This window comes from Castor canadensis, chromosome 13 (assembly GCF_047511655.1).
Source record: "Castor canadensis chromosome 13, mCasCan1.hap1v2, whole genome shotgun sequence".
Taxonomy (NCBI): domain Eukaryota; kingdom Metazoa; phylum Chordata; class Mammalia; order Rodentia; family Castoridae; genus Castor; species Castor canadensis.
The window spans coordinates 9,713,346-9,737,500 of record NC_133398.1 but is presented as its reverse complement, the minus strand read 5'-3'; the positions used below and the strand labels follow the sequence as shown (position 1 = coordinate 9,737,500).

At 37.3% G+C, this 24,155-nt stretch overlaps 1 protein-coding gene across 2 annotated transcripts in view; it reads left to right on the top strand.

The window, feature by feature from the left end:
* The window catches only part of Pbx3 (PBX homeobox 3), a 211,596-nt gene that overhangs the window by 158,769 nt on the left and 28,672 nt on the right, over positions 1-24,155 (top strand). For both annotated transcript variants that reach the window (XM_074053189.1, XM_074053190.1), the window contains exons 3-5: positions 1,580-1,821; positions 14,754-14,944; positions 20,793-20,928. In XM_074053189.1, coding sequence (XP_073909290.1) covers positions 1,580-1,821; positions 14,754-14,944; positions 20,793-20,928 — 569 coding nt within the window. The remainder of the gene's footprint in view (positions 1-1,579; positions 1,822-14,753; positions 14,945-20,792; positions 20,929-24,155) is intronic.

The window sequence follows — 24,155 nt, the reverse complement described above, 5'->3', positions numbered from 1 at the left end:
GTTATCAGCAACGAATGTGTTGATAGAGTTTTTTGGTTTTGTTTTTTTTTTAAAAAAGTTATCTAACTTTCTGTTTCCCTAAATGAATTTATTGTCTTAGTACTTTAAAATTTTCAAACCTTACTTATTTGCCTCTGAAGAGTCATCAGGTATAATTTTAGGTTATAGAGAGTTGGTTTTATTAGCCAGTTGAAATTATTTTGAAGTATATTTTTAAACAAAAGTGACAGCTTTAAAGTGTTTGGAGGGAGGAGATTAAAGTTACACATTTGCATTAAGACGGCCAAGAGCTGTGTTACACTGGTATAACTCAAGACATGTATGGACGAAGCCCGTTCTTAAAGGAGCTGATGCTGGGGCTGGAGGCGTGTCTCAAGTGGTGGAGCGCCCGCCTAGAATTGATGGTAGTGTTAGGTTAGCATACAAAATTGCAGAGCTGGTGATCAGTTGAGTACTTGGCAGCTTATAGATGTTACTGTCATGTAAGTTACACTAGACACAAAATATGCACCACTGTGGATGAACAACAGTCACAGACGCAAAAGGCAGAATCCAAATGCAAACATGCAAGGTGCCAACGTCCCCCCTCCCCAAGAAGCCTTGTAACTAGTGTGGGGAACATTCTCGTAAACAGACTTACAGAGGTTAATTGGGCTGGGATATTTTAGATCATGTTAACATGTTAATGAAAATGCTGATTTTGAGCAGTCATGACTCCAGTGCTTTTTATACTATGATAATTATTTTAAAACTTTGTCTCTGTGTTGTTGAAAACATGTTGGCAAAAAGCCTGTGTGACCTGATTAAACCTATGAATTGTCAGCTGTGATCTATAATACTAAGAAGAGGTTGCTGACGGGGCATCACTTAGGAAGTTCTTGATTTAAAAGCAAAATTATATTGAGACTACTGTGCCTAGCACTCTATTGCCATGTCATTGGCACATTTTTAATGCTGTATTTACTGTCCTGATTTTATAGTTTGCTGGCAATTGCTTAATAATGTTCACTTAATAATACATGTATTTTAGTATAGCTAATTACTTCTTATTGTATACATTCTTCTTTTGAATTTATGTAATGGAAAAGCCACCTAATCCTGTTTGTTTTCCAGTTTTTGGATATATCTTGTGAATTGAAGATGTTAGGGGAATTTTAATTGTGTTTCTCTGACTGTACAGAGACAGAATAACCACCTTTTGATGAGTTTGTTTTTTATCCCTGGAATAATTTTCTTCCTTCTTAAAACCTCCAGTTTTCCCACCTTATTTTATGCATTAAGTCATCTAAATCTGAGAAGCTTGGATGATTAGAATATTCCAAGGAGTCAGGATTACTTCTTTCTAAGCATCCAGTGTGGGGTAAATTATGGGGAGAGTATTAGAAATTCCAGGGTGCATGTAAATGTTGTCTTGAAGGTAATTTCCATACCCAAGGTTTTGATCCAATGAGAGCAGTGAAGCTCTCAGCATGAATTGTAGTACACTGATGTTGTTTGATCATTTTCTCAAATAAACAAAATACTCACACTGTTTGTCCTGTTTCTCGCTTCTTCTCTCTGTTTCTCTCTTTCCTTGAAGGTCTCAGCATCAGAGGAGCCCAGGAGGAAGACCCTCCCGATCCCCAGCTAATGAGACTGGACAATATGCTTTTGGCAGAAGGGGTTTCAGGTCCTGAGAAAGGTGGGGGATCGGCGGCAGCAGCTGCAGCCGCGGCAGCCTCTGGAGGTTCTTCAGATAACTCTATTGAACACTCAGATTACAGAGCCAAATTGACCCAGATCAGACAGATCTATCACACAGAACTGGAGAAATATGAACAGGTCAGCAGCCGCCACTCTCAGTCCTGCACAAACCCTCTGACTATTGCTCTTCTACTAGACTATGCTAACCAATTCCGAGGGCCATGAGGGGTAGGTGTTAACACAAGGAGCAAAGCAAATGGGAGCTATGCAAAAACCCAAATGAGTTGTTGGAGTCATCAAGGAGAACCCTTTGAGATTTCTGGGGTGAAGCTAACCCTGATTTGTCCATTGACTTGCAGTCGCATTCATTCCTCTCCTTCACATGCCCTGACCACCACACCTGCAGCCATTCTTCCCTCTAACCTACCATTTGATGCCCTTCAGAACTTGTGAAATTACTATGCACTGGCTGTGTTCAGAAGCTTTAACAGCCTTGAAGGGAAGCATGGCACTGAGCTTTTCTCTCCTATGCTGTGAGCTCTGGAATCCTAGGAATTAATTCTCATGGATTGTGCCATGAGCTAACTTCACAAGTAAGCAGGTTTTGGCCTGGACCTTTGAGGAGGGGACTCCCAGGTTAACTGTGGATGCACCAAGACGGAATACTGTGCAGCGTGCTAAATTCCTCATTTCAAAGAAAATAAGGATTATAAATCCTGTTCTCAGCAATTTTATTAGCTGTGCTTCGTTGAATCTAAGATGTTCTTGAGTTTAAGATACATCATTGTTTTATGTACCACCAAGAAAAAGGTCAAATTGCCAACTTAAGTACAACATGATACTTATTAGAAATTGTTTCCAAACTTTCAGAGAAGTTTAAAATATGGGAAAAATAAGTGGATCTTAGATTCAGTGTAGTAAGTGTAATTGGTAGTGCATTTTAATGATTTTAGTTGCTAATATAAGGCTAAAATGCCATTTATATTGAGGTATTCTCATTTGATAAGAATCCTCATTTGAAAAGTAACAAAACAACCCCATTATAATGGCAACTTTTAAATATAAACAAAAATGAAGAGGTTAGTCTTGTAAATAGCCTAGGATAAAAAAACTGTTTCAAGTCATAGTGATATGAGCCTGTAGTTACAGCTACTCGGAAGACTGAGGCAGGAGAGTTGCTTTCACTCAGGAGTTGAAGAGCAGCCTGGACAACATAGTGAGGCCTCCATCTCCAAAAAACCAAACAATAATACAGTTGCATATTGGTAATGTCATAGGGTTCAACTTAAAAGAGACTTTATACACTTATCACCCACATAAATAATCAACATTTTGCCAGTATTATTTGTCTATCTCTACCCTTACCTTTTTTTGTTTTTAAAAATATTTAAAAATAGTATTTAAAAATAGTCATTTAAAAATAGTCATCTCATTTCACCCATGAATATTTTATGATGTAGACATTGCTTTTTTTTTTTTTTCTTGATTTGAACTCAAGGCCTAGTGCTTGATGGGCAGGTGCTCTACCACCTGCCATACCCCTAAGCCTTTTTTGATTTGGTTATTTTTGAGATAGAGTTTTGCATTCATCCCTGGGAAGGCCTGGACTGTGATCCTCCTATTTATACTTCCTGTGTAGATGGGATGACAGGTACATACCAGCACAGCCAGCTTTTATAGGTTGAGATGGGGGTCTCACTTTTTGGCTAAGCTGGTCTTGAGCCATGATTTTCCCAATCTCTGCCTCCCAAAGTAGCTAGGATTACAGGCTTGAGCTACCACACTCAATAGCAGTTACTCCTTAAAGTCTATACACTTTGGTTTTTAGTGTGAAGTGGTAGGTCCTGGTGAGTTTTTGTTTCTTTCTCTCTTTAAAGACTTAATATTTAAAGAGCAGTTTAGGTTGGAAGCAATATTAGAGGAAGGCAGAGAGATTCCTTTTGTACTCCCTGCTCACACGTATGTGCTGCCTTCCTACTCAATATCCCCACCACCAGAGTGGCATGGTTCTTGCAGTTGATAAGCACTGACACATCATCACCCAGAGTTTACATTAGGGGCCACTTGATCTTGCAGATTGTATGGATGTGGCCTAAGGTACTCTCTTACAGTATCATACAGAGTATTTCCACTGCTCTAAAGATGATTCTCTGTGCTGTTCACCCCTCTCTCCTTTTCTCCATCCCTCCCCTCTCCACTACTACATCAACTGCTGTTCAGTTTTAATACTGATTTTTTTTTTACAAGTTCTCTGAAAAGTTTCAGTTATATGTTTTTTCCCCCTCATTGTCTTGTTTCTCTTTTTTCTTTTCTTTTCTTTTTTTTTGGTGGAATTAGGGTTTGAATTCTGGGCCTTTAGAGTCTCACATTTTTGCCTGAGACAGCCTCCAGCTTTCAAGTAGCTGGTATTACAGGTGTGTACCACCATGCCCTCCCATTGCCTTTTCTAATATTCCGGATATGATGGTATTAAATAAATGCTGAATTCTGCCCCTGGGATGAGGATTTTGAGGGACTGAAAAAGATTTATGTAGTGTTATCTTAAATGCAATGTAAATTAATATTATAAAATATTTTCTGTATTCTGAGTAGGACTTTCTGGGATTCAAAACTATTTTATTTGTAGGAATAAATTTTGGTAGAAAATGTACAGATAAGGAAAAATGTGTGTGTGTGTGTGTGTGTGTGTGTGTGTGTGAGAGAGAGAGAGAGAGAGAGAGAGAGAGAGAGAGAAAGAAGCCAGCTTTCTGATTTGACATATGAATAATTGAGAGTAAACAAAATAAGTCATGGTTGAAAATGTTGCCCTGAGCATAGACAGTAGAAAATGGTTCTAATTTGTAGTAAAATCCTCACTGCATAACTTTACATTAAGTACATCTATACACATTCACCACCTTCATGGTAAGATGTATAGGGGCCCATGCAAGTGTTACAGCTGGGGAATTGGGTGGTTCCTTACTTCCCTCCTGAGGCACTGTGTCCCTTTGCACCTGCTTTCTTGCTGTATAGTGTCTCCTGTTGGAAGCTGGGTTATGTTGGAAGCAGTCCCAGGCCAGGACCTGTGCCTCATTGTTTTAGAAACCCTGAATACCGTCATGAGCGCTTTAGTAACTGTAGCTAATACCAAAACCAAATCACCAAGGCTTGCTTTTGCTTTGTGTGGGGACCATACTGAGGTTTAACCATTTTATTTATTTATTTTGGGCTGTGCTGGGGTTTTGCCTCATGCTTGCTAGGCAGGCACTCTTACCGCTTAAGCCACTCCACCAGTGATACTGAGGTCTAAACTCAGGTCCTCATGTTTGCTAGGCAGGTGCTCTACCACCTGAGCCACTCCCCCAACCCTTTTTGCTTTTAGTTACTTTTCAGGTGGGGTGTCGCACTTTTCTGCCTGGGCTAGCATGCACCACAATTCTCCTACTTAAGCATAGTTGGGATGACAGGTGTGTGCCACCATGCCCAGCTTTTTTATTGAGATGAGGTCTCACTTTGGGTGACCTCAAACTGCTACCCTCCTGATCTCCACCTAGTAAGTAGCTGGGATTACAGATGTGAGCCATGTCTGACCAAATCACCAGGGCTTTTGTTTCTATTTTTTCTTTAAAAAGACATTTAACATACAAGTTGTACATAAGATAATATTTTTTGTATTTTCGAATTAAATAATTAAGAATTAAAATTTTAACTGTATCATGAGTCTAATTACTGGGTATGGTCAGTATCCTAACAACAATTTAAGTATATACTTTTCTTGTTTCTAACACTCTCAGAAGAAAAATATAGATACACAAAATTTATGCAGCATTATGGTCAGATAAACAAATGGGGTATGATGACTAGTTGACAGATTCAGCAAAATTTTAATTTATGCATTGTTCCTGTATTTCAGAACTCACACAGCAGCATTTAATTTTCTTGTGTTGTCTTTGTTCCTAGCTTTTATAGCTCTTCTGTCTGTAGTTCTCCTAAGGTATTACTAAGGTATTATGATAGGTGATTTTTTTTTTTTTTTTTTGCACAAAAGACTTTTTCTTTCAATTCTTGAGGGTACAGGGATATGCACTGATATTACTAGAATGGCTACACAGCGCTAAGTGAGATGGAAGGACCAGGATTTCTAAAATAGATAGGATTGTAATTTCAGTTTTATGGATGAGACTCAGGGAGGTCAAATGATTTGTTCAGTGTCAACCATTAGTTAATGTCAGAGTCAGGCATTGAAACTGGTCTCTGACAATATGCTGTCCTTGTCTATTGCATTATGCTGCCATCCAGGCAGAATTGGAAAACAATGCAGGTGTATTCTGGTCTCCTTAGATCTGCTCGTGTTGAATTGCATGTGAAATGGGAACAAGCAGATGAGAGATCTTTTAATTACTTTCCAAAAATTATTTTTTTCTTCCTCAGAGTAATCATGGATACTCTGAGTAACAGAAAACTTACCAGTAAATAGGATGAACATATATGTTAAAGACACAGCTTTGTTAGAAAAATATGTTGATTCTTACTGAAAGAAAGAAACTACGTTGGAATCTGAGAGTTATTCACACTACTGTGTTTTGCAGTGGAGCTGTAATGAAAATGTAGCTGAAGCCTGTTTAGATTTAGATTGCCATAAAATTAACAACCACCATCACTGCAGTGAATTAAAGTATCTTACAAGCACAGCCACATTTACAAAGCTAAGCAGACCAGAGCTACACTTTGGGCAAAATCACATGTAAGCTGCAAGACGTGTGTGTGTGTGTGTGTGTGTGTGTGTGTGTGTGTGTGTGTGTGTGTGTGTGTGTGTGATTTTTCAAATTCTATCTTTTTTTCTCCTAGAAAATGTTCTTTGATCACCCTGCTTACATAGGCTCAGGTTTAGTGATTCTTAGTGATGACCATTTCACTTCACTTACAAATGCTTTTAAGATACTAGGCATTGAGTATATATATATTAGAGCAAAGCTCTTGAGTATAACTTACCTTGATGCTGACACAAGGTAGGAATATGACAGTTTTCCAAAGCTTGTATTAAACTCCCTTGAATATTCACCTTGGGTCCCTGCTTCCCTTTAGCTGAAACACAGACCTGGTTAGTTCTCTGCCTTGTTGATAAGAACAAGTTTGAAAAATGCCTTTACTTTACCTTCAAATATGTTCTTAAGATTAAAGGCCCAACTGTTAAAACAGGTGAATTCCTAAGGAACTTAAGCCAAGGATCCTAAGAAGCCTTGTTCTTTTTAAGAACTAAAGGCCTCCAGTTGAGCTGGAGCACATTGACTTTTGCAAATGAGATTTGACCTCAACTTTGGTTCTCAGTTAAAAAGGAAAAGACCCATCATGCTCTATGGCAGCTCTCCCATTTAGCTTGTACAAGAAGAAATCTTGTATAAAATTCATGTTATAATTTACAGCTGTTATAATGGTGATGACATATTGAAAACTATCTACTATAATTATATTGATATGTATTTTTTGCTGAAGGCAAAAGTATCATTAAGGGTCCCAACTCTTCCCAAGCATCTGGGAACTGGCTCTCTGAGTTCACAGATGTTTTTTGAATTCACCCAAAATCCAGCAAAGCACTAGAACCAAGCATATACACTGAATGTGCTCAAGACTGATCAGGTACCATTTGGCAGCAGCAACAGACTGGGCAAAGAACTTCAGACTTCCAGATTGCAGAGGCAGTTGTGGGATGGAAAATGAGTGCAGAATCAAGCCATTGCAAAGGCATGTGCTTGTACTTCTTGCTTACATTTTCTGGCAAAATTGTCTTTGCCTGTAAAGGTGTTTTATTGTATCAGGTATCATGTTCGAGGTCGCACACCCCACAGCTGCCTAATTCCATTTTGCTGTTAATTTAAGCAGGATAGACAGAAGGATGCTACCTGCTGTAGACTTTATTTCATGTTCCCCAGCAAGGCTCTTTCACTCATTGCTCCAAAGAGTTCTTCCCCCCACAGCATAGGGATTGAACCAAGGGTCTTGCACATGCTCGTCAAGTGCTCCAACCCAGCCCTTTATTACTTTATCTTGAGACAGGGTCTCTCAGTAAGTCATACATGCTGTCCTTGAACTTGTGATCCTCCTGCCTCCTGGGCAGCTGTGTGTGCCACCACATGCCTGACTGAACTTCACTTTTTGTCGGCTTTCATGTGGAAGCTTTTTCTTGGCTGAACAGTTTTTGAGTGTTCTCTTTTTTCCTTGAAGTTGCTAGTTGATTGCTCTGTGCACCAATTGTATTTGTTACCACTGACTTGATTAATAAAACCCATTCTTTTATATTTGAATACTCTTTTCCACTTTTTTTTCAAAGCAGTCTATGTATTTACTTAAGCAATGAGAAGTAGAACCATCTTAGGATAATCAGAGTAGAGATTTGCTTATATAATAGTCACACACACACAAATAGTAATTATATTAAATTGCCATTTTCATTATCAATAATAACTCCATTTGCTGAGTACTAACTATGTCCCATACTTTGTACAAAGAACTTATATGCATTATATAATCCATACAGAACCCATCATGAGGTAGATCTCTAACCCATGTGATTGTGATTTAAGTGCTGAGGGCAACAGGTACTTCACCTTTGTGGCTGTTCCTTAAACATATTGGTCTCATTCCACTTGGCAATGCAGTCTTTAAATGCTGGCTTTTATTCCAAACAAGAATGTGTTGATGTAATAAGCATTCAATAAATACAGAATTTATAGTATTAGGCTAGAGTTATGTACAAGGTTATAAAGAAAATTGTCTAGAAAATTGTTGCAATGCATATTTGAGGGGCACCTATTTTTTTATCTGTTCATTGGAAATGGAGCCTCATTCTGGTGCCCAGGCAGGTCTCGGACTCCTGGGCTCAAGTGTTCCTCCTGCCTCAGCATCCCTAGTAGCTGGGACTACAGGCATGCAACACTGCACCTAGCTTGATACCTGCTTTTAAGAGATTTATTCTTCCTGTCAAAAGTAGCTTTTAGAATATAGGGTATTAAGATCTTTTATCTAAAATCAGCTTCTCTAGATGGTTACAAAGACCAAGTCAGTTTTTAGAATTGCTGAACCACTTTAAAACTTCCTCTAAAATCAGTGCTTGCCCACTATCTGATTTTACAGTTTTACATTCAATTATGTGAACTTAAAGACAAGAAAAGTGTTGAATATTGAATCTATGACTGAAAAAAACACCACCACAAAGTAAAACACTGAAAAGTTTAGTGCGTAAATAAATATGAATGGATATCAAGGAGACAGTTTTACTAGCCAAGAAATATCATTAGGACATTGTCTAGATTCCGTATATTTCAAGGCCTTCATTATTACTTGGTTTTGATTTTTTAAGGAGACTTTATAATAAGAATTGATTAAATATTTTTATTATATGAAGCCTTCCATGATTTGTATAAATTATTTCTATTGCAATGTATGTTTTGAAACACACAAACAAAAAATGCACCCTAGTTTTCAACAACTGGATTGAAAGGAAAAGGTTTATGCCAATACTCTCATCAGAAAATTCAAGAAGGCAAAGCTCTCATTTCCTAAGTACTCCAGTTTATCCAGATGTATCTGTATTTATATTATGGACATTAACCAGAAAGTTCTTAACTAACAATTTCACTTGGAAGAACAATAATGAAAACTGTCTCCAAATGACTGTTTCAGTAATGTAGGTGTGATGAGAGATATGATAGATGTTTGACATGAAGAATTGGTGCTAGTATCTGTTTGGGTGGCCCTTCCAAACAACTCTGCAATCATTCGATCATTCTTACTGCACTATGTGTTTAAAAAAGTGTATACCTTTTAGAGAGTAGATGAGACCCTGCTGCTACTCTGCTCTGACACTGGTATAGATGATGCTGTAAATGAGGCTGTAATTTACTTTCAGTGTATGAAGAAAAAAAATCACTTTGCCTAAAGTGTATGCATCTTTCTTAAGGGTGTAGCCAGATTTTAATTATCTAAATGTAAATACTTAAGGAATTTTACTTAGAGTAATGAGCTAAAGAGCACACAACATAAATGAGATGTTCTAATTAATCATGTATGAACTACTGGTTTAAAGAAAAGCTATGTGAATTCTGTGAATGTTGGGCTAAAGCCAAATTGCTAATCAGCATTTGCATTCATAGATGGTTTCACTTAATAAGTTGTGAGACATTCAGCAAATGTTTTAGGAAATTATGAGTTTTTAGATGCAGAAACTTCCTTTCTTTTTAACCCTTTTTTCTCATATGAGCCTTTGGATGCTTCTTAGAACCCGTAGACAAACACCCATTCTGGAAAGGTTAAATTTCAGCCAGACAAAAACCAGGAGAGTTAACATTTCAGGTATCATTCCCGTAGGAGTATTGGATTGTTTACAAAGCTACACACCCTGTCATAGATAGGATTTATAAGAATGAGCATAGTAACGTGCAAATTAGAGATGCTTCTATACAATTCCCACGCTTTTCAGTCGTAGGACTTAGACTCTTAAAAATTATTAGAGACCCCCCCTCCTGAATTTTCACATGGTTGGTTATATCCATCAATATTTATTATAATAGAAATCAAAGCTAGAAAAATTCAAAGTATTTGTTGATTTGAGAATGATAGCAAGCTATTACATGTTGACTTAAATAAATTTTTTCTAAAACCTTTATTTTCAAAGAAAACCCTCAAGATTTAGTGTGAAGAATGGCATTTCTTCACATTTTTGCACACTAACTTTGGGCACGATAGAAGTCAGCTTGATTCTCAGCTTCTTTGGCAGTTAGTTTGTTGTCATAGTAGTGAACTATGTGAGGAACATCTGGCCTCCCAGTTATGTCACCGGGAAGGAGAGGAGTACATTAGTAGCCTTTTCAGATAATTGTGCATATGTTTTTGATATTAGATCAGAACTTAACAGGCTAAAGTTTTGTAAAGGTGAGTTCAAAGTCAAATCTGAAACCATATCAGTAAAATTTTTGTGCTCTTATTTTTTAAATTCATTGGTGAGCCAGGTGCAAATGGCTCACATTTATAATCCTAGCTACTTGGAAGGCAGAACATGAAGGGAATTATGTTTGGAGGCCAGCCTGGGCAAAAAGCAAGATCCTATCTCTAAAAATAACCAACACAGCCCAGCGTCGGTGGCTCATGTCTGTAATTCTAGCCACTCAGGAGATGGAAGGATCATGGTTCGAAACCAGCCCGGGCAAATAGTTTGCAAAACACTATCTAGAAAATACTCAACACGAAAAGGGCTCATGGAGTAGCTCAAATGATAGAGTGCCTGCCTAGCAAGCGTGAGACCCTGAATTCAAACCCCATTGCCACCAAAAAAAAAAAAAAAGCATTGGTCTAGTCTGCACAGTGACTAGGTCTTACACTCCACATGCTTTTGTAATATGACGCATTGATCATTTCCAAAGTTTTGGTTCACTGAATTGGGTATATCTTCCAAATGTTAACACTCTTCATGACATTATCAAATGTATTTATTAATATCAACACTGAGCTAATCAGAAAGTCTACAGGGAAACTGTCAAACTCACAGTATGATGCAAGTTTTCCAAGATTATAATTTCCACTAGAAAACTAAAATTTTATCATTGGCACAAGTTCTTCCAACTGTTCTTTTGTACATGACAGGTTTACTTAGTTCATTTTTGAGAAAACACCTGCCAAATACCCAACTCCATATATCATAATTCATTAATTTTGTTTTCAAGTAAAATTGGTATTCTGTGAAAAGTGACTTTAGCTCAGAATTGACGCATACAAATGGTTTTTCTCAGGGCAGTCCTTTGATTGTAGTAGAAGTAGTTTTTATGTGCTTCGCATTTTGTCATACACATATTAAAGACATAATCAAGGATCTATTAAGAGTTGTGATGTAATAAGATGAATGATTCTTTTTCTTTTTGGGGAGGAGGCTGCACAGGGAGAGGTTTGATCTCAGGACCTTGCACTATCTATCACTTGAGTCCCCAGGACTTTTTGCTTTAGTTATTTTTTGGATAAGGTCTTGTGTTTTTGCTTGGGCTAGCCTCTGAGTTCAATCCTTATACCTGTGTCTCCCCTGAGGCTGGGATTACAGGAATGAGCCACCATCCCCAGCTTGTTGAGATGGGATCTCGCATACTTTTTGCCCAGGCTATCCTCAAAACATGACTCTCCTAATTTCTGCCTCTTGGGTTCCTGGGATTATAGGCATGAACCACTGTGCCTAGCTAAGATGAATAATTTCTAATGCTTCACAAAGGACATTCCTAAGTGAAACTGCCTGTGTCTTTATGTGAATGTATGATGGTGATGAATATAAAAAGTAAATATATATGTACTGGTTTCCCAAAGAGGTTTCTTAGCCCATTGGTCCACAAGATGTTCAAGAGCTATGCCGGCCCATGCATTAGCCACTAGCCCTAGCCACAGGTAGCTTTGTCTGAATTAAAAAGATGACACATAAATGGAAAATGAAGGCTTGATTTGAAAGAGTACGAAGGAAGTGAGAAATATCTCAGCAGTAGATATATTTTAATGTTGATTGTGTGTTGAAAAGTTTTTCATATGTTTTGTTAAATAAAATACATGGTTAAAGTTAATTTCACCGGATTCTTTTTCACGTTTGTGCTGCTCCTAGGGAATTTCTAGTGATCACATGTGGCTCACTACATAATTCTAGTTGGTAGCACTACCCCAGAGATCAAAGGCTTTTTGGCCAAATTTGAGTAAAGTTAGATCATTTATTTCTCCTTGAAGATTTAGTATGCATATTAGAATAGAAATACTGAGGAGTCCTGCAAAAAATTTTTTTATGATTTTGGTGAAGCTATCAGTTTCCAAACATACAATACTTTTGGACCATCTGTTAAGATTCTATAGAACTACAGAATTTGCTGATCCAATTTGGAGAAGCAGTTAACGTTCAGCTTTTTTCATTTTTTTCTGATGAGAAAACCGAAGGCTATGGTTGTCATAAAGTTTGGAAGCTATGTAAACGTCTTCTTAGGGAAAGTTTGAAGAATATATATGTACATACCTTTCTTGGTCAGGTAACCAACTGTTCTCAGCTTGGCATAAGACAGCCAAATTGATAACACAGTGGGAAAGATCTTAAATTTGCTTTTTAAATTTTTGATTTCCTTGAAGGCAGAAGAACTTCTCGTTTTAATCTACAAAATTCCTTAACATTTTACTATATCATAACAAGCACGATTATTAACTTGTTCTGTTTATATGCTGAGAGTCTGAAAACAGATTCTCCTCTCAGAAATATACGTGTGCACACAATTTGTATAAGATTTCAGCGGGTTCCTGATACCCTGAACCTATCCATGGATGACAGGTTATGAATCCTTCACTTAGGGCTCAGGGGTTATAAATTTACAGATATTAACCAATTTTACTCATTCCTGATTTAAAGTACAAAAGTCCACCAATCTGTAGATGTTTATTGGATAGCTACTGTGTGTTTTGCACAATTCTATACTCTAAAGAATCCTGTAAGTGTGATGTAGGGTTGCTACTACTCACAAAGAACTTAAAATTTAACTCACAAAGAACTTAAAATTTCTTAAGGTTTAAGATGGATAGAGTGACTCAAGTGGTAGAGCACCTGCCTAGCAAGCTCAAGGCCCTGAGTTCAACTCCCAATACTGCCAAAGCAATTTTTTTCTTAAGATTTGGAACATGTTTTTTAAGCTTCAAAAAAATAGTAAACAATATATATTTTTATTTACCTTAGATAAATTTATTACAGAAAAGCTCTGTAAAAGCTTACAATACATGCAACGTATTTGCAAGGTTGGCTCTGATGAGCAGTTAGAAACCCATCACATACTGTCCATGAGCAATGCTGAGGACATCTGGGAAGTAGGTACTATTACAGCTTCAAAATGTGCCTTGCCTTCACCCATGATTGTTTTGTCTGCCTTCCCTACCAGGGTGTCTGTGAAGTGAGACAGACTCCCATGCTGAAATGCCAGGTGTCCATTTTATTCAGGAGTATAAACCGAAGCTTTATTTACTAAGGTGGTACAGTTTAAGTGTAGGCCCAGTTATACAGTTTTACAGAGCTAAAAGAATGTAGGTTAACTGAAAGAGATGGTATCTGAAATTGTTAGCTAAAAACTTTGAGTACCAAGCCCAATTCTTATCTTCCTGCTGCCCCTCCCTTGAAGATCTGCTTCTTTGCAGGGGTGGCTCGTATTCACTAAACTAAGTGATATGAGGTATTAAAACACTTGACCTACAAGGCCTCTGCTGTGTGCTTATTCAGGCCTGAACCACAGGGCTTGGGGTGCAGGCTCGGTGGTAGAGCTCAGGCTTAGGGTGAGGGTGGTCTTGGGTTCTGTCCTCAGCACCAAACCAAACCAAACAAACCCTGAATCCTTTCTTTTCTACATACTTTCTGTATTCTAACCACTCTTACCAGAACTTGCTATATAATTTTATTGTTAGGGCTTTTCTTGTGCCTGGAATTTTTCCTGTCTTCTATCTTTATTTGCCTTTCAAAAATTCTACCCATTCTTTTAAGGCCAAACGTCCCTTCTGCTGTGAATCCAGATGAGAATGTCCCCTCTTTGGAACTAGTGAAGCACTTATTAATACCTTCCTGTCAGACCTTGTCCTAACTGCTTTGTCTGAGAATGAGTATTTTAAGTGTTTTATCTCACAGAAGGCCAGATCTGCATCTTTCTCACTTCAGCCTTTACAGCACTTGAAAGAGTTTGAACTTTATATAATCCTGCAGTAAATATTTCTCGCTTAAATATAAAACCCCCAAGAAAATAGAAGATACTTTATAGTAGCAATTAACATATGCTTTATACAAGATATAGGGAGAACCTTAGTTTGGAGGGGCGGGGAGGGCAGTTGAGTGCTGTCTCCTTTGCATGTCTGACCATTCAGAGTTTCAGAACTCTTGCCACCTATCTAACTGTACCACCACTGTCTCATAGCTGTGTTAGTTTTTATCTTACTTTCCCCACCGTATAATGCCTTTGACAGTTGCTAATGAGGTGGAAATTCAGATGGGTTAATGTCTGGGTGTGATAATATGAAATTCCAGTTTCCTAAGGAGTGATTTTTTTTTCCTGTTACAGGCATGTAATGAATTTACCACACATGTGATGAACCTTCTCCGAGAACAGAGTAGAACACGTCCCATTTCCCCAAAAGAAATTGAAAGAATGGTGGGCATCATTCATCGAAAATTTAGTTCCATTCAGATGCAGCTCAAACAAAGCACTTGTGAAGCAGTTATGATTTTAAGATCAAGGTTCCTTGATGCCAGGTATGTGAGGCCATAAGTCTGTTGCATGGCTTCCCCCACCCCCACTCCTTGTATATTATTTTCTGTAAGACCGGCCAGTTGGTCTTAGGTTCTTTATTGATATGGCCGCATGAGCTCTTTGCACTAGGCAGTTATCTACCCCGTGAATCCTGTGCTGTTGAACAGCCTTTTGTTGTTTGGTGTGGGAGTAGTAATTCAAGTAGCAGCCAATTTAGTAACTCGGGAAATGGATCAGATTTGTACTGACGCCAGTGATTCTAGGAATATGTAGCCTTTCCATTCTGATGCTGAAAAGTATTTTTAACAGTGATTTTCTATGAAACTCTACTTTAACAAAGGTTTGTTTTTAAAGAATTTCTTAATATATATATTACTTATATATATTATGTGAAAATACTTGAGATACTAATGCTTCTAAGAAAGAAGTAGTTGTTAAATTAATAACAGTTGTCACAAAACCTTAAACTCTGTAAGCTCAAGTTAAAAGCCTATGTCCTGTAAGGATGAAAATTTCTCTTTGATCTGAAGTTGTCGCCAAGTTTCACAGGAGCTAGGTAATACATTGTTCATGGTAGTAAATTGTATAAGGTGACCTACTGAGTGACACAGAAGCATTGAAAAGATCCTGATATATACTGCCTCTGTAAGGATGGGTCTCAGCATTGCTAAAGCCAGCACTCAATCTTCAGCTTTGGGAAGGCATTTCTGTTTGTTTTTCTTTCTCCTCTTTAGAATCTGATGGCAATGGTTGTGCTCATCTAAATCTCTTAATATTAAAGAAAATACCTAAGAGAGTGTTTCAGCTAGAAAGCAAAGAACGTGGAAGTCGTGCCAGAATTCTTTTTCGGAGTCAACTAGCAGACATTTGCCACCTAGTTACACGGTTTCGTAGTTAAGCTAGTCTGTATTACTTTGGCTCCCTGCCCCTGCTGAGTTAGTGCTCACCAGTGCTTCATTTCAGTGCTTCTCGGATAGCACTCTCTCCTCATACTACAGTTGCTGTTCATTGCTTTGTGCCTGGACCACAACAGGACCCTCCTGGACTCCCTGGTCTCAGCGCACTCCCTCTAGTGCCTCCGCCTCACCCCTTCCTTATAACATACCGTGATACTCAATGCTGCGTTTTAAAACCATGGTAGCCTTTTGGGGTTGGGAGTATAGCTCGGTGGTAGAGTGCAGGCTTAGCATGTGCTAGGCTCTGGGCTCAATCTCCAGGACTAAAACAACAACAAGACTTTGACACTGCTGCACCACTCACATACACACCCTGTAACCTGGTATTTAATGCCCTTTATGACTTCTCCTTACCTGAATTACTTTTTTTGTTGTAAAGATTCTCAGTTTTTTTGTTTGTTTCTTTGCTTTGTTTTGTTTTTGGTAGTTGTTTGGTGGTGGGGATTAAACCTAGGACCTTGCATATACTAGGCAAGTGCTCTGCCCCAACTCTTAAATTACCCAGGCTGGCCTTGAACTTGTGATCCTCTTGTCTCAGCCTCTCGAGTAGCTGGGATTACAGATTTGCACTACCACATCTGGTTGCCTTAAGTTTTTTTTTTTTTTTCTATTTAAAAATACCAAGTTCATTATGAAAATTTGGAAAATGCATAGAAGAGTGAGGCAACCACATTTTTGCCCTGAAGAAAAAAATTATCACTGTAAATGTTTTAGTATATTTCCTTCTGTTTTTTCTTTGTTTGTTTGGAGTTTAAAAAAAAATGTTTCCATGGTGGTTCAATGTACAAAAATTTTTTTTTCTTTTTAAAAAAAATTTACAATGAATATGTAAATATTTTTTACTTAGTGTAAGTATTGTGGTATTGGGGATTGAACTCAGGGCCTTGTACTTGCTAAACAAGTACTGTACCACGTGAGCCACCACCCTGGTTCTTTTGCTTTTGGTTTGTTTTTTAGATAGGATCTCATGCTAACTTTGCCTACGCTGGCCTCCAAGTTTGATTCTCTTACCTCTGCCTCCTGAGTAGCTGGCATTACAGGTGTATACCACCAGACCCAGCTTATAAACTCTAGTTTTAAATAGTTTTAAATATTTTAATAGTTGAAGTTTATCAAGTGGATATATAATAAATAATCTACTTAGCATTAGCATATTTTTAGCATTTAAATTATTTCCATTATTTTCCTTTGTAGCTGCTTCCTTCCTTATGTCTGGCTTCCTTTTACAAATTCAGGTTAGAGTGGTTTTAATAAGGCAAGGTAATATCATTGCCCTGGTCGAGCTTATACTCCACTTGAGGAAACAGGCAATAACAAAGAAAGCAAATACATTACAGTGTTTTATATGATGGTGTAACAGAGTGATATGTGCTAGGAAGAAAAGTAAAGAAGGTAAGGGAGAGAAGATAGAAGGTAAATAGAATTTTGTTGAAACTAATGTTTCCATGAAAATCCTTTTGCATTGATCCTTTGACCTTTAGAATTATTTCCTAATGGCTAACTGCCAGAAATGGAATTATTAGATCTGAATTAGACACCCTTGCCTCCCTTTTCTTGAAGTTTTTTATGAATATTTCTTTTCTCCCCTAGTAAGGCATAGAATCATTGAAAGCTAGGCTTATACATTTGCATTCCCCATGATTATATCAGTGCTTTGCATGTAATCTGCTACAAAAATAATTTATTGATAGATTAATGACTAATTTTTCTTAATACTTTTAGCAAACAGTTAAAATCAGAATGAGTAGGGTGGTAGCATCAGAAAACAAAAATTAGGACTGTTGGCATGGCTCAAGTGTAGAGTACTTGCCAGCAAGTGTGAGGCCTTGAGTTCAAGCCCCAGAACCAACAAAAGAAAATTTATTAAAAATTTGTTTATCAAATGTAAGTATTATGTAGCAAAGATATTAAAAGTACATCTAAAAGGGGAGGAATTCTTCCTAATACAATTGCTGTCCTTGCTTCAGCTCATACTTTCCCCTTCTTGACAACATGAATGCTTATTTTTTTATATAACTGCATTCTTAATGTATACAACTAAATTATGTATTTTTCTTCCATGAAGAGAAGTATGTTAATGGCCTAGAGTGAGCAGAGCCAGAATGAGACAGTGGCAGAGCTTGGAGTAGAGTCCCTTCTCCTGCAGACTGCTGTTAAGTCACCTGTCCCTGTGATGCTTCTGGGACACAGCCCTGTGACTGATGTCCCACTGCACACTGGCCTGAGGCATTGCCAATTAGAGTGTGGAAACCATAAGGGGAGTACAACAGAGGAGAGATGCTTTATGCATGTTTTCTACAAGATGTTGTTTCTGAAAAGATAAACTATAAGATCATATTCTCTCTCTATGCTTTTAAGTGAATGTAGGTACTGAGCTCTGGTTCCATCGGTTCTTGTAGTGCCTGCTACCAAGCCCTCTGCACTGAGAAGGCAAGTTCATTCTATTCTAGGCAAATGTGCTCATTGAGATAGGTGATTCCTTTGCTCATTCTGCCTTTCTGGAAGGCCATGCTCATGTTTTCTTGATAATAGGACAAGTAATAGCATGTACCAGGGCAAAACATTTAAGAATAAATTTGTGTAGCTTGTTCTTCCAGTAGAAGTGTTGTAATTTGGACATAGCCAAAGTGTTTGGTGAGGTATTCTGTTCTGCCCCTAAGTTTGTCCTCTAAGGTTTTTTTGATGTGCTAAAACTTCCCCTAGGCAATATGTATGTGCCCAAGCTTCTCTTTGCTTTCCTAGATAGCTTTATTCTCATTCCTCATGTCACATGTTCCAGTTTCTCAAACAAATGCTTTTGTGCCATTTACTCCCATATACGCTGGGCCTTATTGCAAGTTGTATGTGGTAGACTTGGAGTCACAAACTCAATGCTTACATATAATGGAATTTGCCACAGTAGCTGGTTTTGGGGGTGTGGTAAGAGAGCAGGCAGGTGCGTATCTAAGAGAGTAGTTATCATTCAACTTTAGGCCTCCAATGATGGGGGCCTGGCATGGCCAATCTTCCAATTTTCATAAAAAGGCAGAAGTTACATATTTACGAGTAAGTTATTACTGTGTAGTCTCAACAGATAATGTCAGTGGTCTGAGTAATGCCTTCAGGTTTGACTCATTGAGTATCTGTTGTAGACCTTTCTGCCCACTATTCTTCCACCTGCTCAGGAGAGTGTCCCTCTTCAGTGTGCCTCCACCTCAGGGCTTTGTTTTTGAATCCTGAAGAATGCAAATTTCTTTCCCCTTTCTTCCCAATCTTCTTTCATCACCTTCTTCACCCAACTCATCTTCAAATCCTATTGATTTTAATCCCCAAATAACTCTTGAATCTCATCTTCATCCCCTAGGAAATAATAGTTTAACCTTCTAAAAATTATTGAAATTAAGAAACTCCAGGACTGAAACCTGATATGTTTTGATCAGACCTAGACTTCTGTTCCCTTGGCTCTCCCTGAGTGTTGAAATGTGGATTGCTTACTTAACCTGCCATGTTAGTGACATCATGGTAACAAGGAGACACTAGCACAGTACACTTTACAACTGTCTTTTCTGACTGTAGGAATCTCACAATTGAGGAAATTGTTAAGATTATTTGGAAGAAAGAATTAAGAAAATTGTCTAGGGAGGGTATTTTCCAGCCATAGAATATCTGTTTTACAGTGAAATCTGACAGATGCTAAGTTTCAGGTAGGAATTCTTTAAAATGATAATAACAACAAATGATATGTTACTACTTGAAATATGTTGTTAATAAATACTTGATCTTTTGATGCTCTGCCACCCCACTCCCAACAAAAACAAAAAAGTTTTCCTCTTCTCCTTTTTTCACTGTGAGGTATTCTTACCTTCCTTCTGTCTGCTTCACCCACCCTCCTCATCCAATCGATTATCAGGTCCTACTGCTTTTACCTTCCAAGTAGATCACCAGTCATTTCTGTGGCTCTCACCCTGTCTCTGGTTGTGATCATGTTCAGTTTGACCAGGCTGTCATTTCTTTAAATGGTCTTTGCATTTCCTTTTGTGTTCTCCTCCAACTTCTCAACAGTTAGAATGATCTTTTAAAAATAGGAAAGCTTAAAACCTTTTATAGTTTCCTATTGCACTTAGATTAAAATCCAAAAATTCTTATGGGGTCCACTAAGCCTCTGCCATCTGGCCTTTCCATCCTTCCAGACCTACTTCACACATTCCCCACCTTTTTCTGTATTCCAACCTCTTATAGCCCTTTAGACTCTTCTGTTTTAGTTCTTTTCTGTTCCAAGACCATCTCCTCTGCCTAGTCCTCTTCACATCTACTCTTTATCTAACTCCTATACATTTCCAGTCTCAGATGAAATACTGTTCCTTCAGGAAATCTTTCCTGACTCCATAATCTGGTTTCCATTTCCCATTAAACATTGTCATTATACCTCAGTCTTCTTCTTCACAATACTTGATATGGTCATCATGATTTGCGATTTTTTATTTCTGTGGTCCTTACCTATTGTTTTTCTTCTCTCTTCTTTCTACTCTCTCCCCTAGCTATCCAGTTGTAAGTAAGCTTTCTGGACCTTGTGTTTTTTCCATCCCTATAGATCGTCATTGAATACCTAGAACATATTAGGTTCTTGATAAATACTTGTTGAATAAATTAAAGAATGAAAATAATTGTGTAATTATGCTTCACATTCTAGTACTTTTCTTAGTGATACTATATCTTAAAATGTGTTGCATAGTGCTTTAGAGGATACCTAGAGCACAGTTTATAGTATCATAGTGATAGGTTAGAACCTAAGAATATTTTAAAATAGAAGTCTGCTTTTTTTGTATGATCCTAATCAATCTGTCCCTCTTAGGTTAATGCTGATTGTAACTGTGGTTCTTTTTTTTTTTTTTTTTTTTTTCATTCTTGTCATTAGACGGAAAAGGCGTAACTTCAGTAAACAGGCCACAGAAATCTTAAATGAATATTTTTACTCACACCTCAGTAATCCCTACCCCAGTGAAGAAGCCAAAGAGGAGCTGGCCAAGAAATGCAGCATCACAGTATCACAGGTGAGAGAGAACCCCATGGGTCTTTTCTGTTCTTTTCTGATGAAGGAAACCTTTTCCTTTCTTAGGGCTTCCTCATTCCAGTGTCATACCACATACTCCTTTGTCAAAGAAAATACAAAGAAAATCTAGATATATCCACATTTTTGTGCAGACTTTAAAGTTTAGATATTTAAAAAAAAAACAAAACCTAAGTGGTAAGGAATCAAGACTCTAGCCCCCTTCCATTCATTCCCCAGTATAAATCCTCAGTAGACAGGGTGTGAACTTGCCATGGGGAGAGACGCAGTTTACACTTAAGTAAGTCTGTAGTACACGACATGTAGTCCTGGTTCCCTGACTTAGATGACTGAACTAAGCTTCTCCAGTGAGAAACTAATTTATTTATTGCCAAAAGGAAATTGAAATTAATTCTTTGATAAAAACTTTGAGGAATTCACTAAGCCCCTTTTTGGTAACCATGTTATAATATTTGAGTCCCAAGGATTTCTTTGCTTTTTTTCTTGTTATTCATTAAACAGAAGAATTAAACTCGTGCCAGTTTTGTTTATTTTTTATGCCCATTTGTAACTATTTGTTGCCCTGAAGTTTGCTTAAATCTTCTAGCAACAATACAGACAGTTTTAGTCAAATGTAGTATTTAGAATTTATTGTAGATTTCAGTTACTTTAATAAGTATACAAATAACTGTACCTCCTTAAAATACAAGTACCATCAGAACTCGCATATTTATTGAAGAAAAATTGCACTTAGAGATGACATAAATATACAGGAAGATGTGCCTAGGTTAAATGGAAATACTATGTTATTTTATATTAGACTGATTTTGATGTCCCTTAGGCGGGTTCTGGAACCAGTTCCCCTGTGAATGCTGAGGGATGACTGTATATCTTTCTGACTTTAGCTCTAAAATAAAATTTTACCCAAATTTTTGTTTGTAGATTGATATCTGAACAGCATTTCCTTATGACATGTCAGTGTTAGCTTAACCAGCCAGTTCTTACATTGGAGCTTAAGGAAAAGCTGACCCCAGCAGAAATTTCAGCATTCCTTAGGGGTCAAATTATAAAAGTAGTGTCTAAATAAATGCTCCTGCTGCACTTGTGAAGCTCAAGTGACTAAAGATCTTCTTCAGAGTCCAGTGAGAATCTCAGATCAGTATCTTAAGTCATTGTTACTTAAGGGAAAACGAACTGGGGTTAAGATGATTTTTCAGCTCCTGTTTTGGCATTGTTTCCATCGAGCCTCTAGAGCAAACTTTGGTTTATAATTAAGATTTCATTTAAGGAATATTATCATTCTCTTATTAAATAGAGAATTTGCCCAGTTTCTTCATTCCTTTTGCCCAGTTTGAAATGGAATGTAATTGCTTTGGATTACCAGCTTACAAAGACATTGTAGAAAACAATACTTTCTGGGTTATATAGTACTTACTGCCACTTGAAATACTGAGTCAGGGAAGACAAAATCAGAAGTATATTAATTTCAATTTTTTTTTTCTGGGTAATGCATTTCTTCCAAACAGTAGGGAAAGGACTAGGCTTATGCTAAACACCAGGTCTGAATTTTCCTCTCTCATAACTGCCCTTTGACCTAGAAGCTGAATGTCTATAGATCTAATTTAAGGTATCTTTCTGCTTCTACTCTTTTTGTTTTTTGTCTTTTCTATAACATATATATATATATATATATATATATATATATATATATATATATATATGTTACATATATATGCCATTGGAGAATAACACAGATTATATTTTTTTCTTTTCTTTTTCTTTTCCTTTTTTTTTTTTTTCTGGCAGTAGCCAGAGCTCTGCGCTTACTACACAGGAGCTTGAACACTTGAGCCACACCCCATCCCCAGATTTTATTTTTCAAAAACCCTATAATGCGTTAGCTATAATATCTAGCACTTTGGGTATAGGGTAAGAAATGCTCAGTTTATACTTTTGGAATAAGTATGAGAAGGTTTCCTTGTGGTTCTTCAGAGTTAGGGATATTTACTTCTAAAATAGGCTAGGAATCTATTTTCCAAGTATTTTAAAAATTGTTAACGAATATATTCACATGTTTGCTTTTGGCTTTTTGTCTGTTTTGTGTACAATATGTCATCCAAGATATAACCTAAATCTAACCACTAGAAAACATCAATCGAACCCAAAGTGAGGAATGTTCTAGAAACGGAGTGTTATGCTTCAAAAGATACCAAAGAAAGGACACGGAAATTTTCCAGATTTTTAAGAGAGGCTAGAGAAACAACAAGTCAGTGCAACACCTGACCCCAGACTCAATCCTGTACCGGAGAGGGGAGCCATTAAGGACATTGTGGTTTCAATTTACTAAAGTAAACTGGAATTGATAATTGTACTATGGTTATGTGAGGGTATATTGCTCAATTTAGGAAATCCACACCGACTGACTTGGGGTTAAAGGGCCCCTATGGACATAACTTACCCTCAAATGTTTAGTGGGGGAGATGTGCGTGAGTATGCACAAAGATAAATCAAATGGGCAAAATGTTAATATGACGAGTGTGTGTAAGGGACATGCACAGAGATTCTTTATACAATTGTGTCATTGCAACTTTTTTTCACAAGTTTGGAATTATATCCCATAAACTGCAAAAAGGTATTTGCAAGGGTATAAGCAATAGAAGATTAAAATCCAACATATATAAGAAATGCCTATAAATTAATATAAAGACAATGCAGTCCCCAGCATTCCCTCCAGAAGACAACTCATTTGAAAAATAATCAAAAGGCTTAATCAAAGATTTCATAGAAGATACTTAAATGTTCAATTACATGCACATATCCTTACTCTTATTAGTTATCAGGAAAATTTAATTTAAAACTGCAATAAAATAGTGTTTTGCATTTCCTAGATGGGCAAAAAATCCTAAGTCTGACTATAGCAAGGGTTCTAAGATTATGCATAGCAGCAGATACCATTGTCTCTTGCTAGTAGGAATATAAATTGTGGTAGCCACTTTGGAAAACCTTGGGCATTGTTGTAAGTTTGAACATGACTATACCATTCATACTGAAATTTAGCCTCTAGATGAGATTGCCCTTGAAAACCTTTTGTCTGTATATCAAGACATCAAAAAATCGTTCATAATAACATTGTTTGAAATGGCTAAAAATGAAATAAGCAATTGTGCATTGGCTAGAAAAATGTGTAAATGCACTGGAATAATCCCATAAAGGACCACTATACAGCAGTGA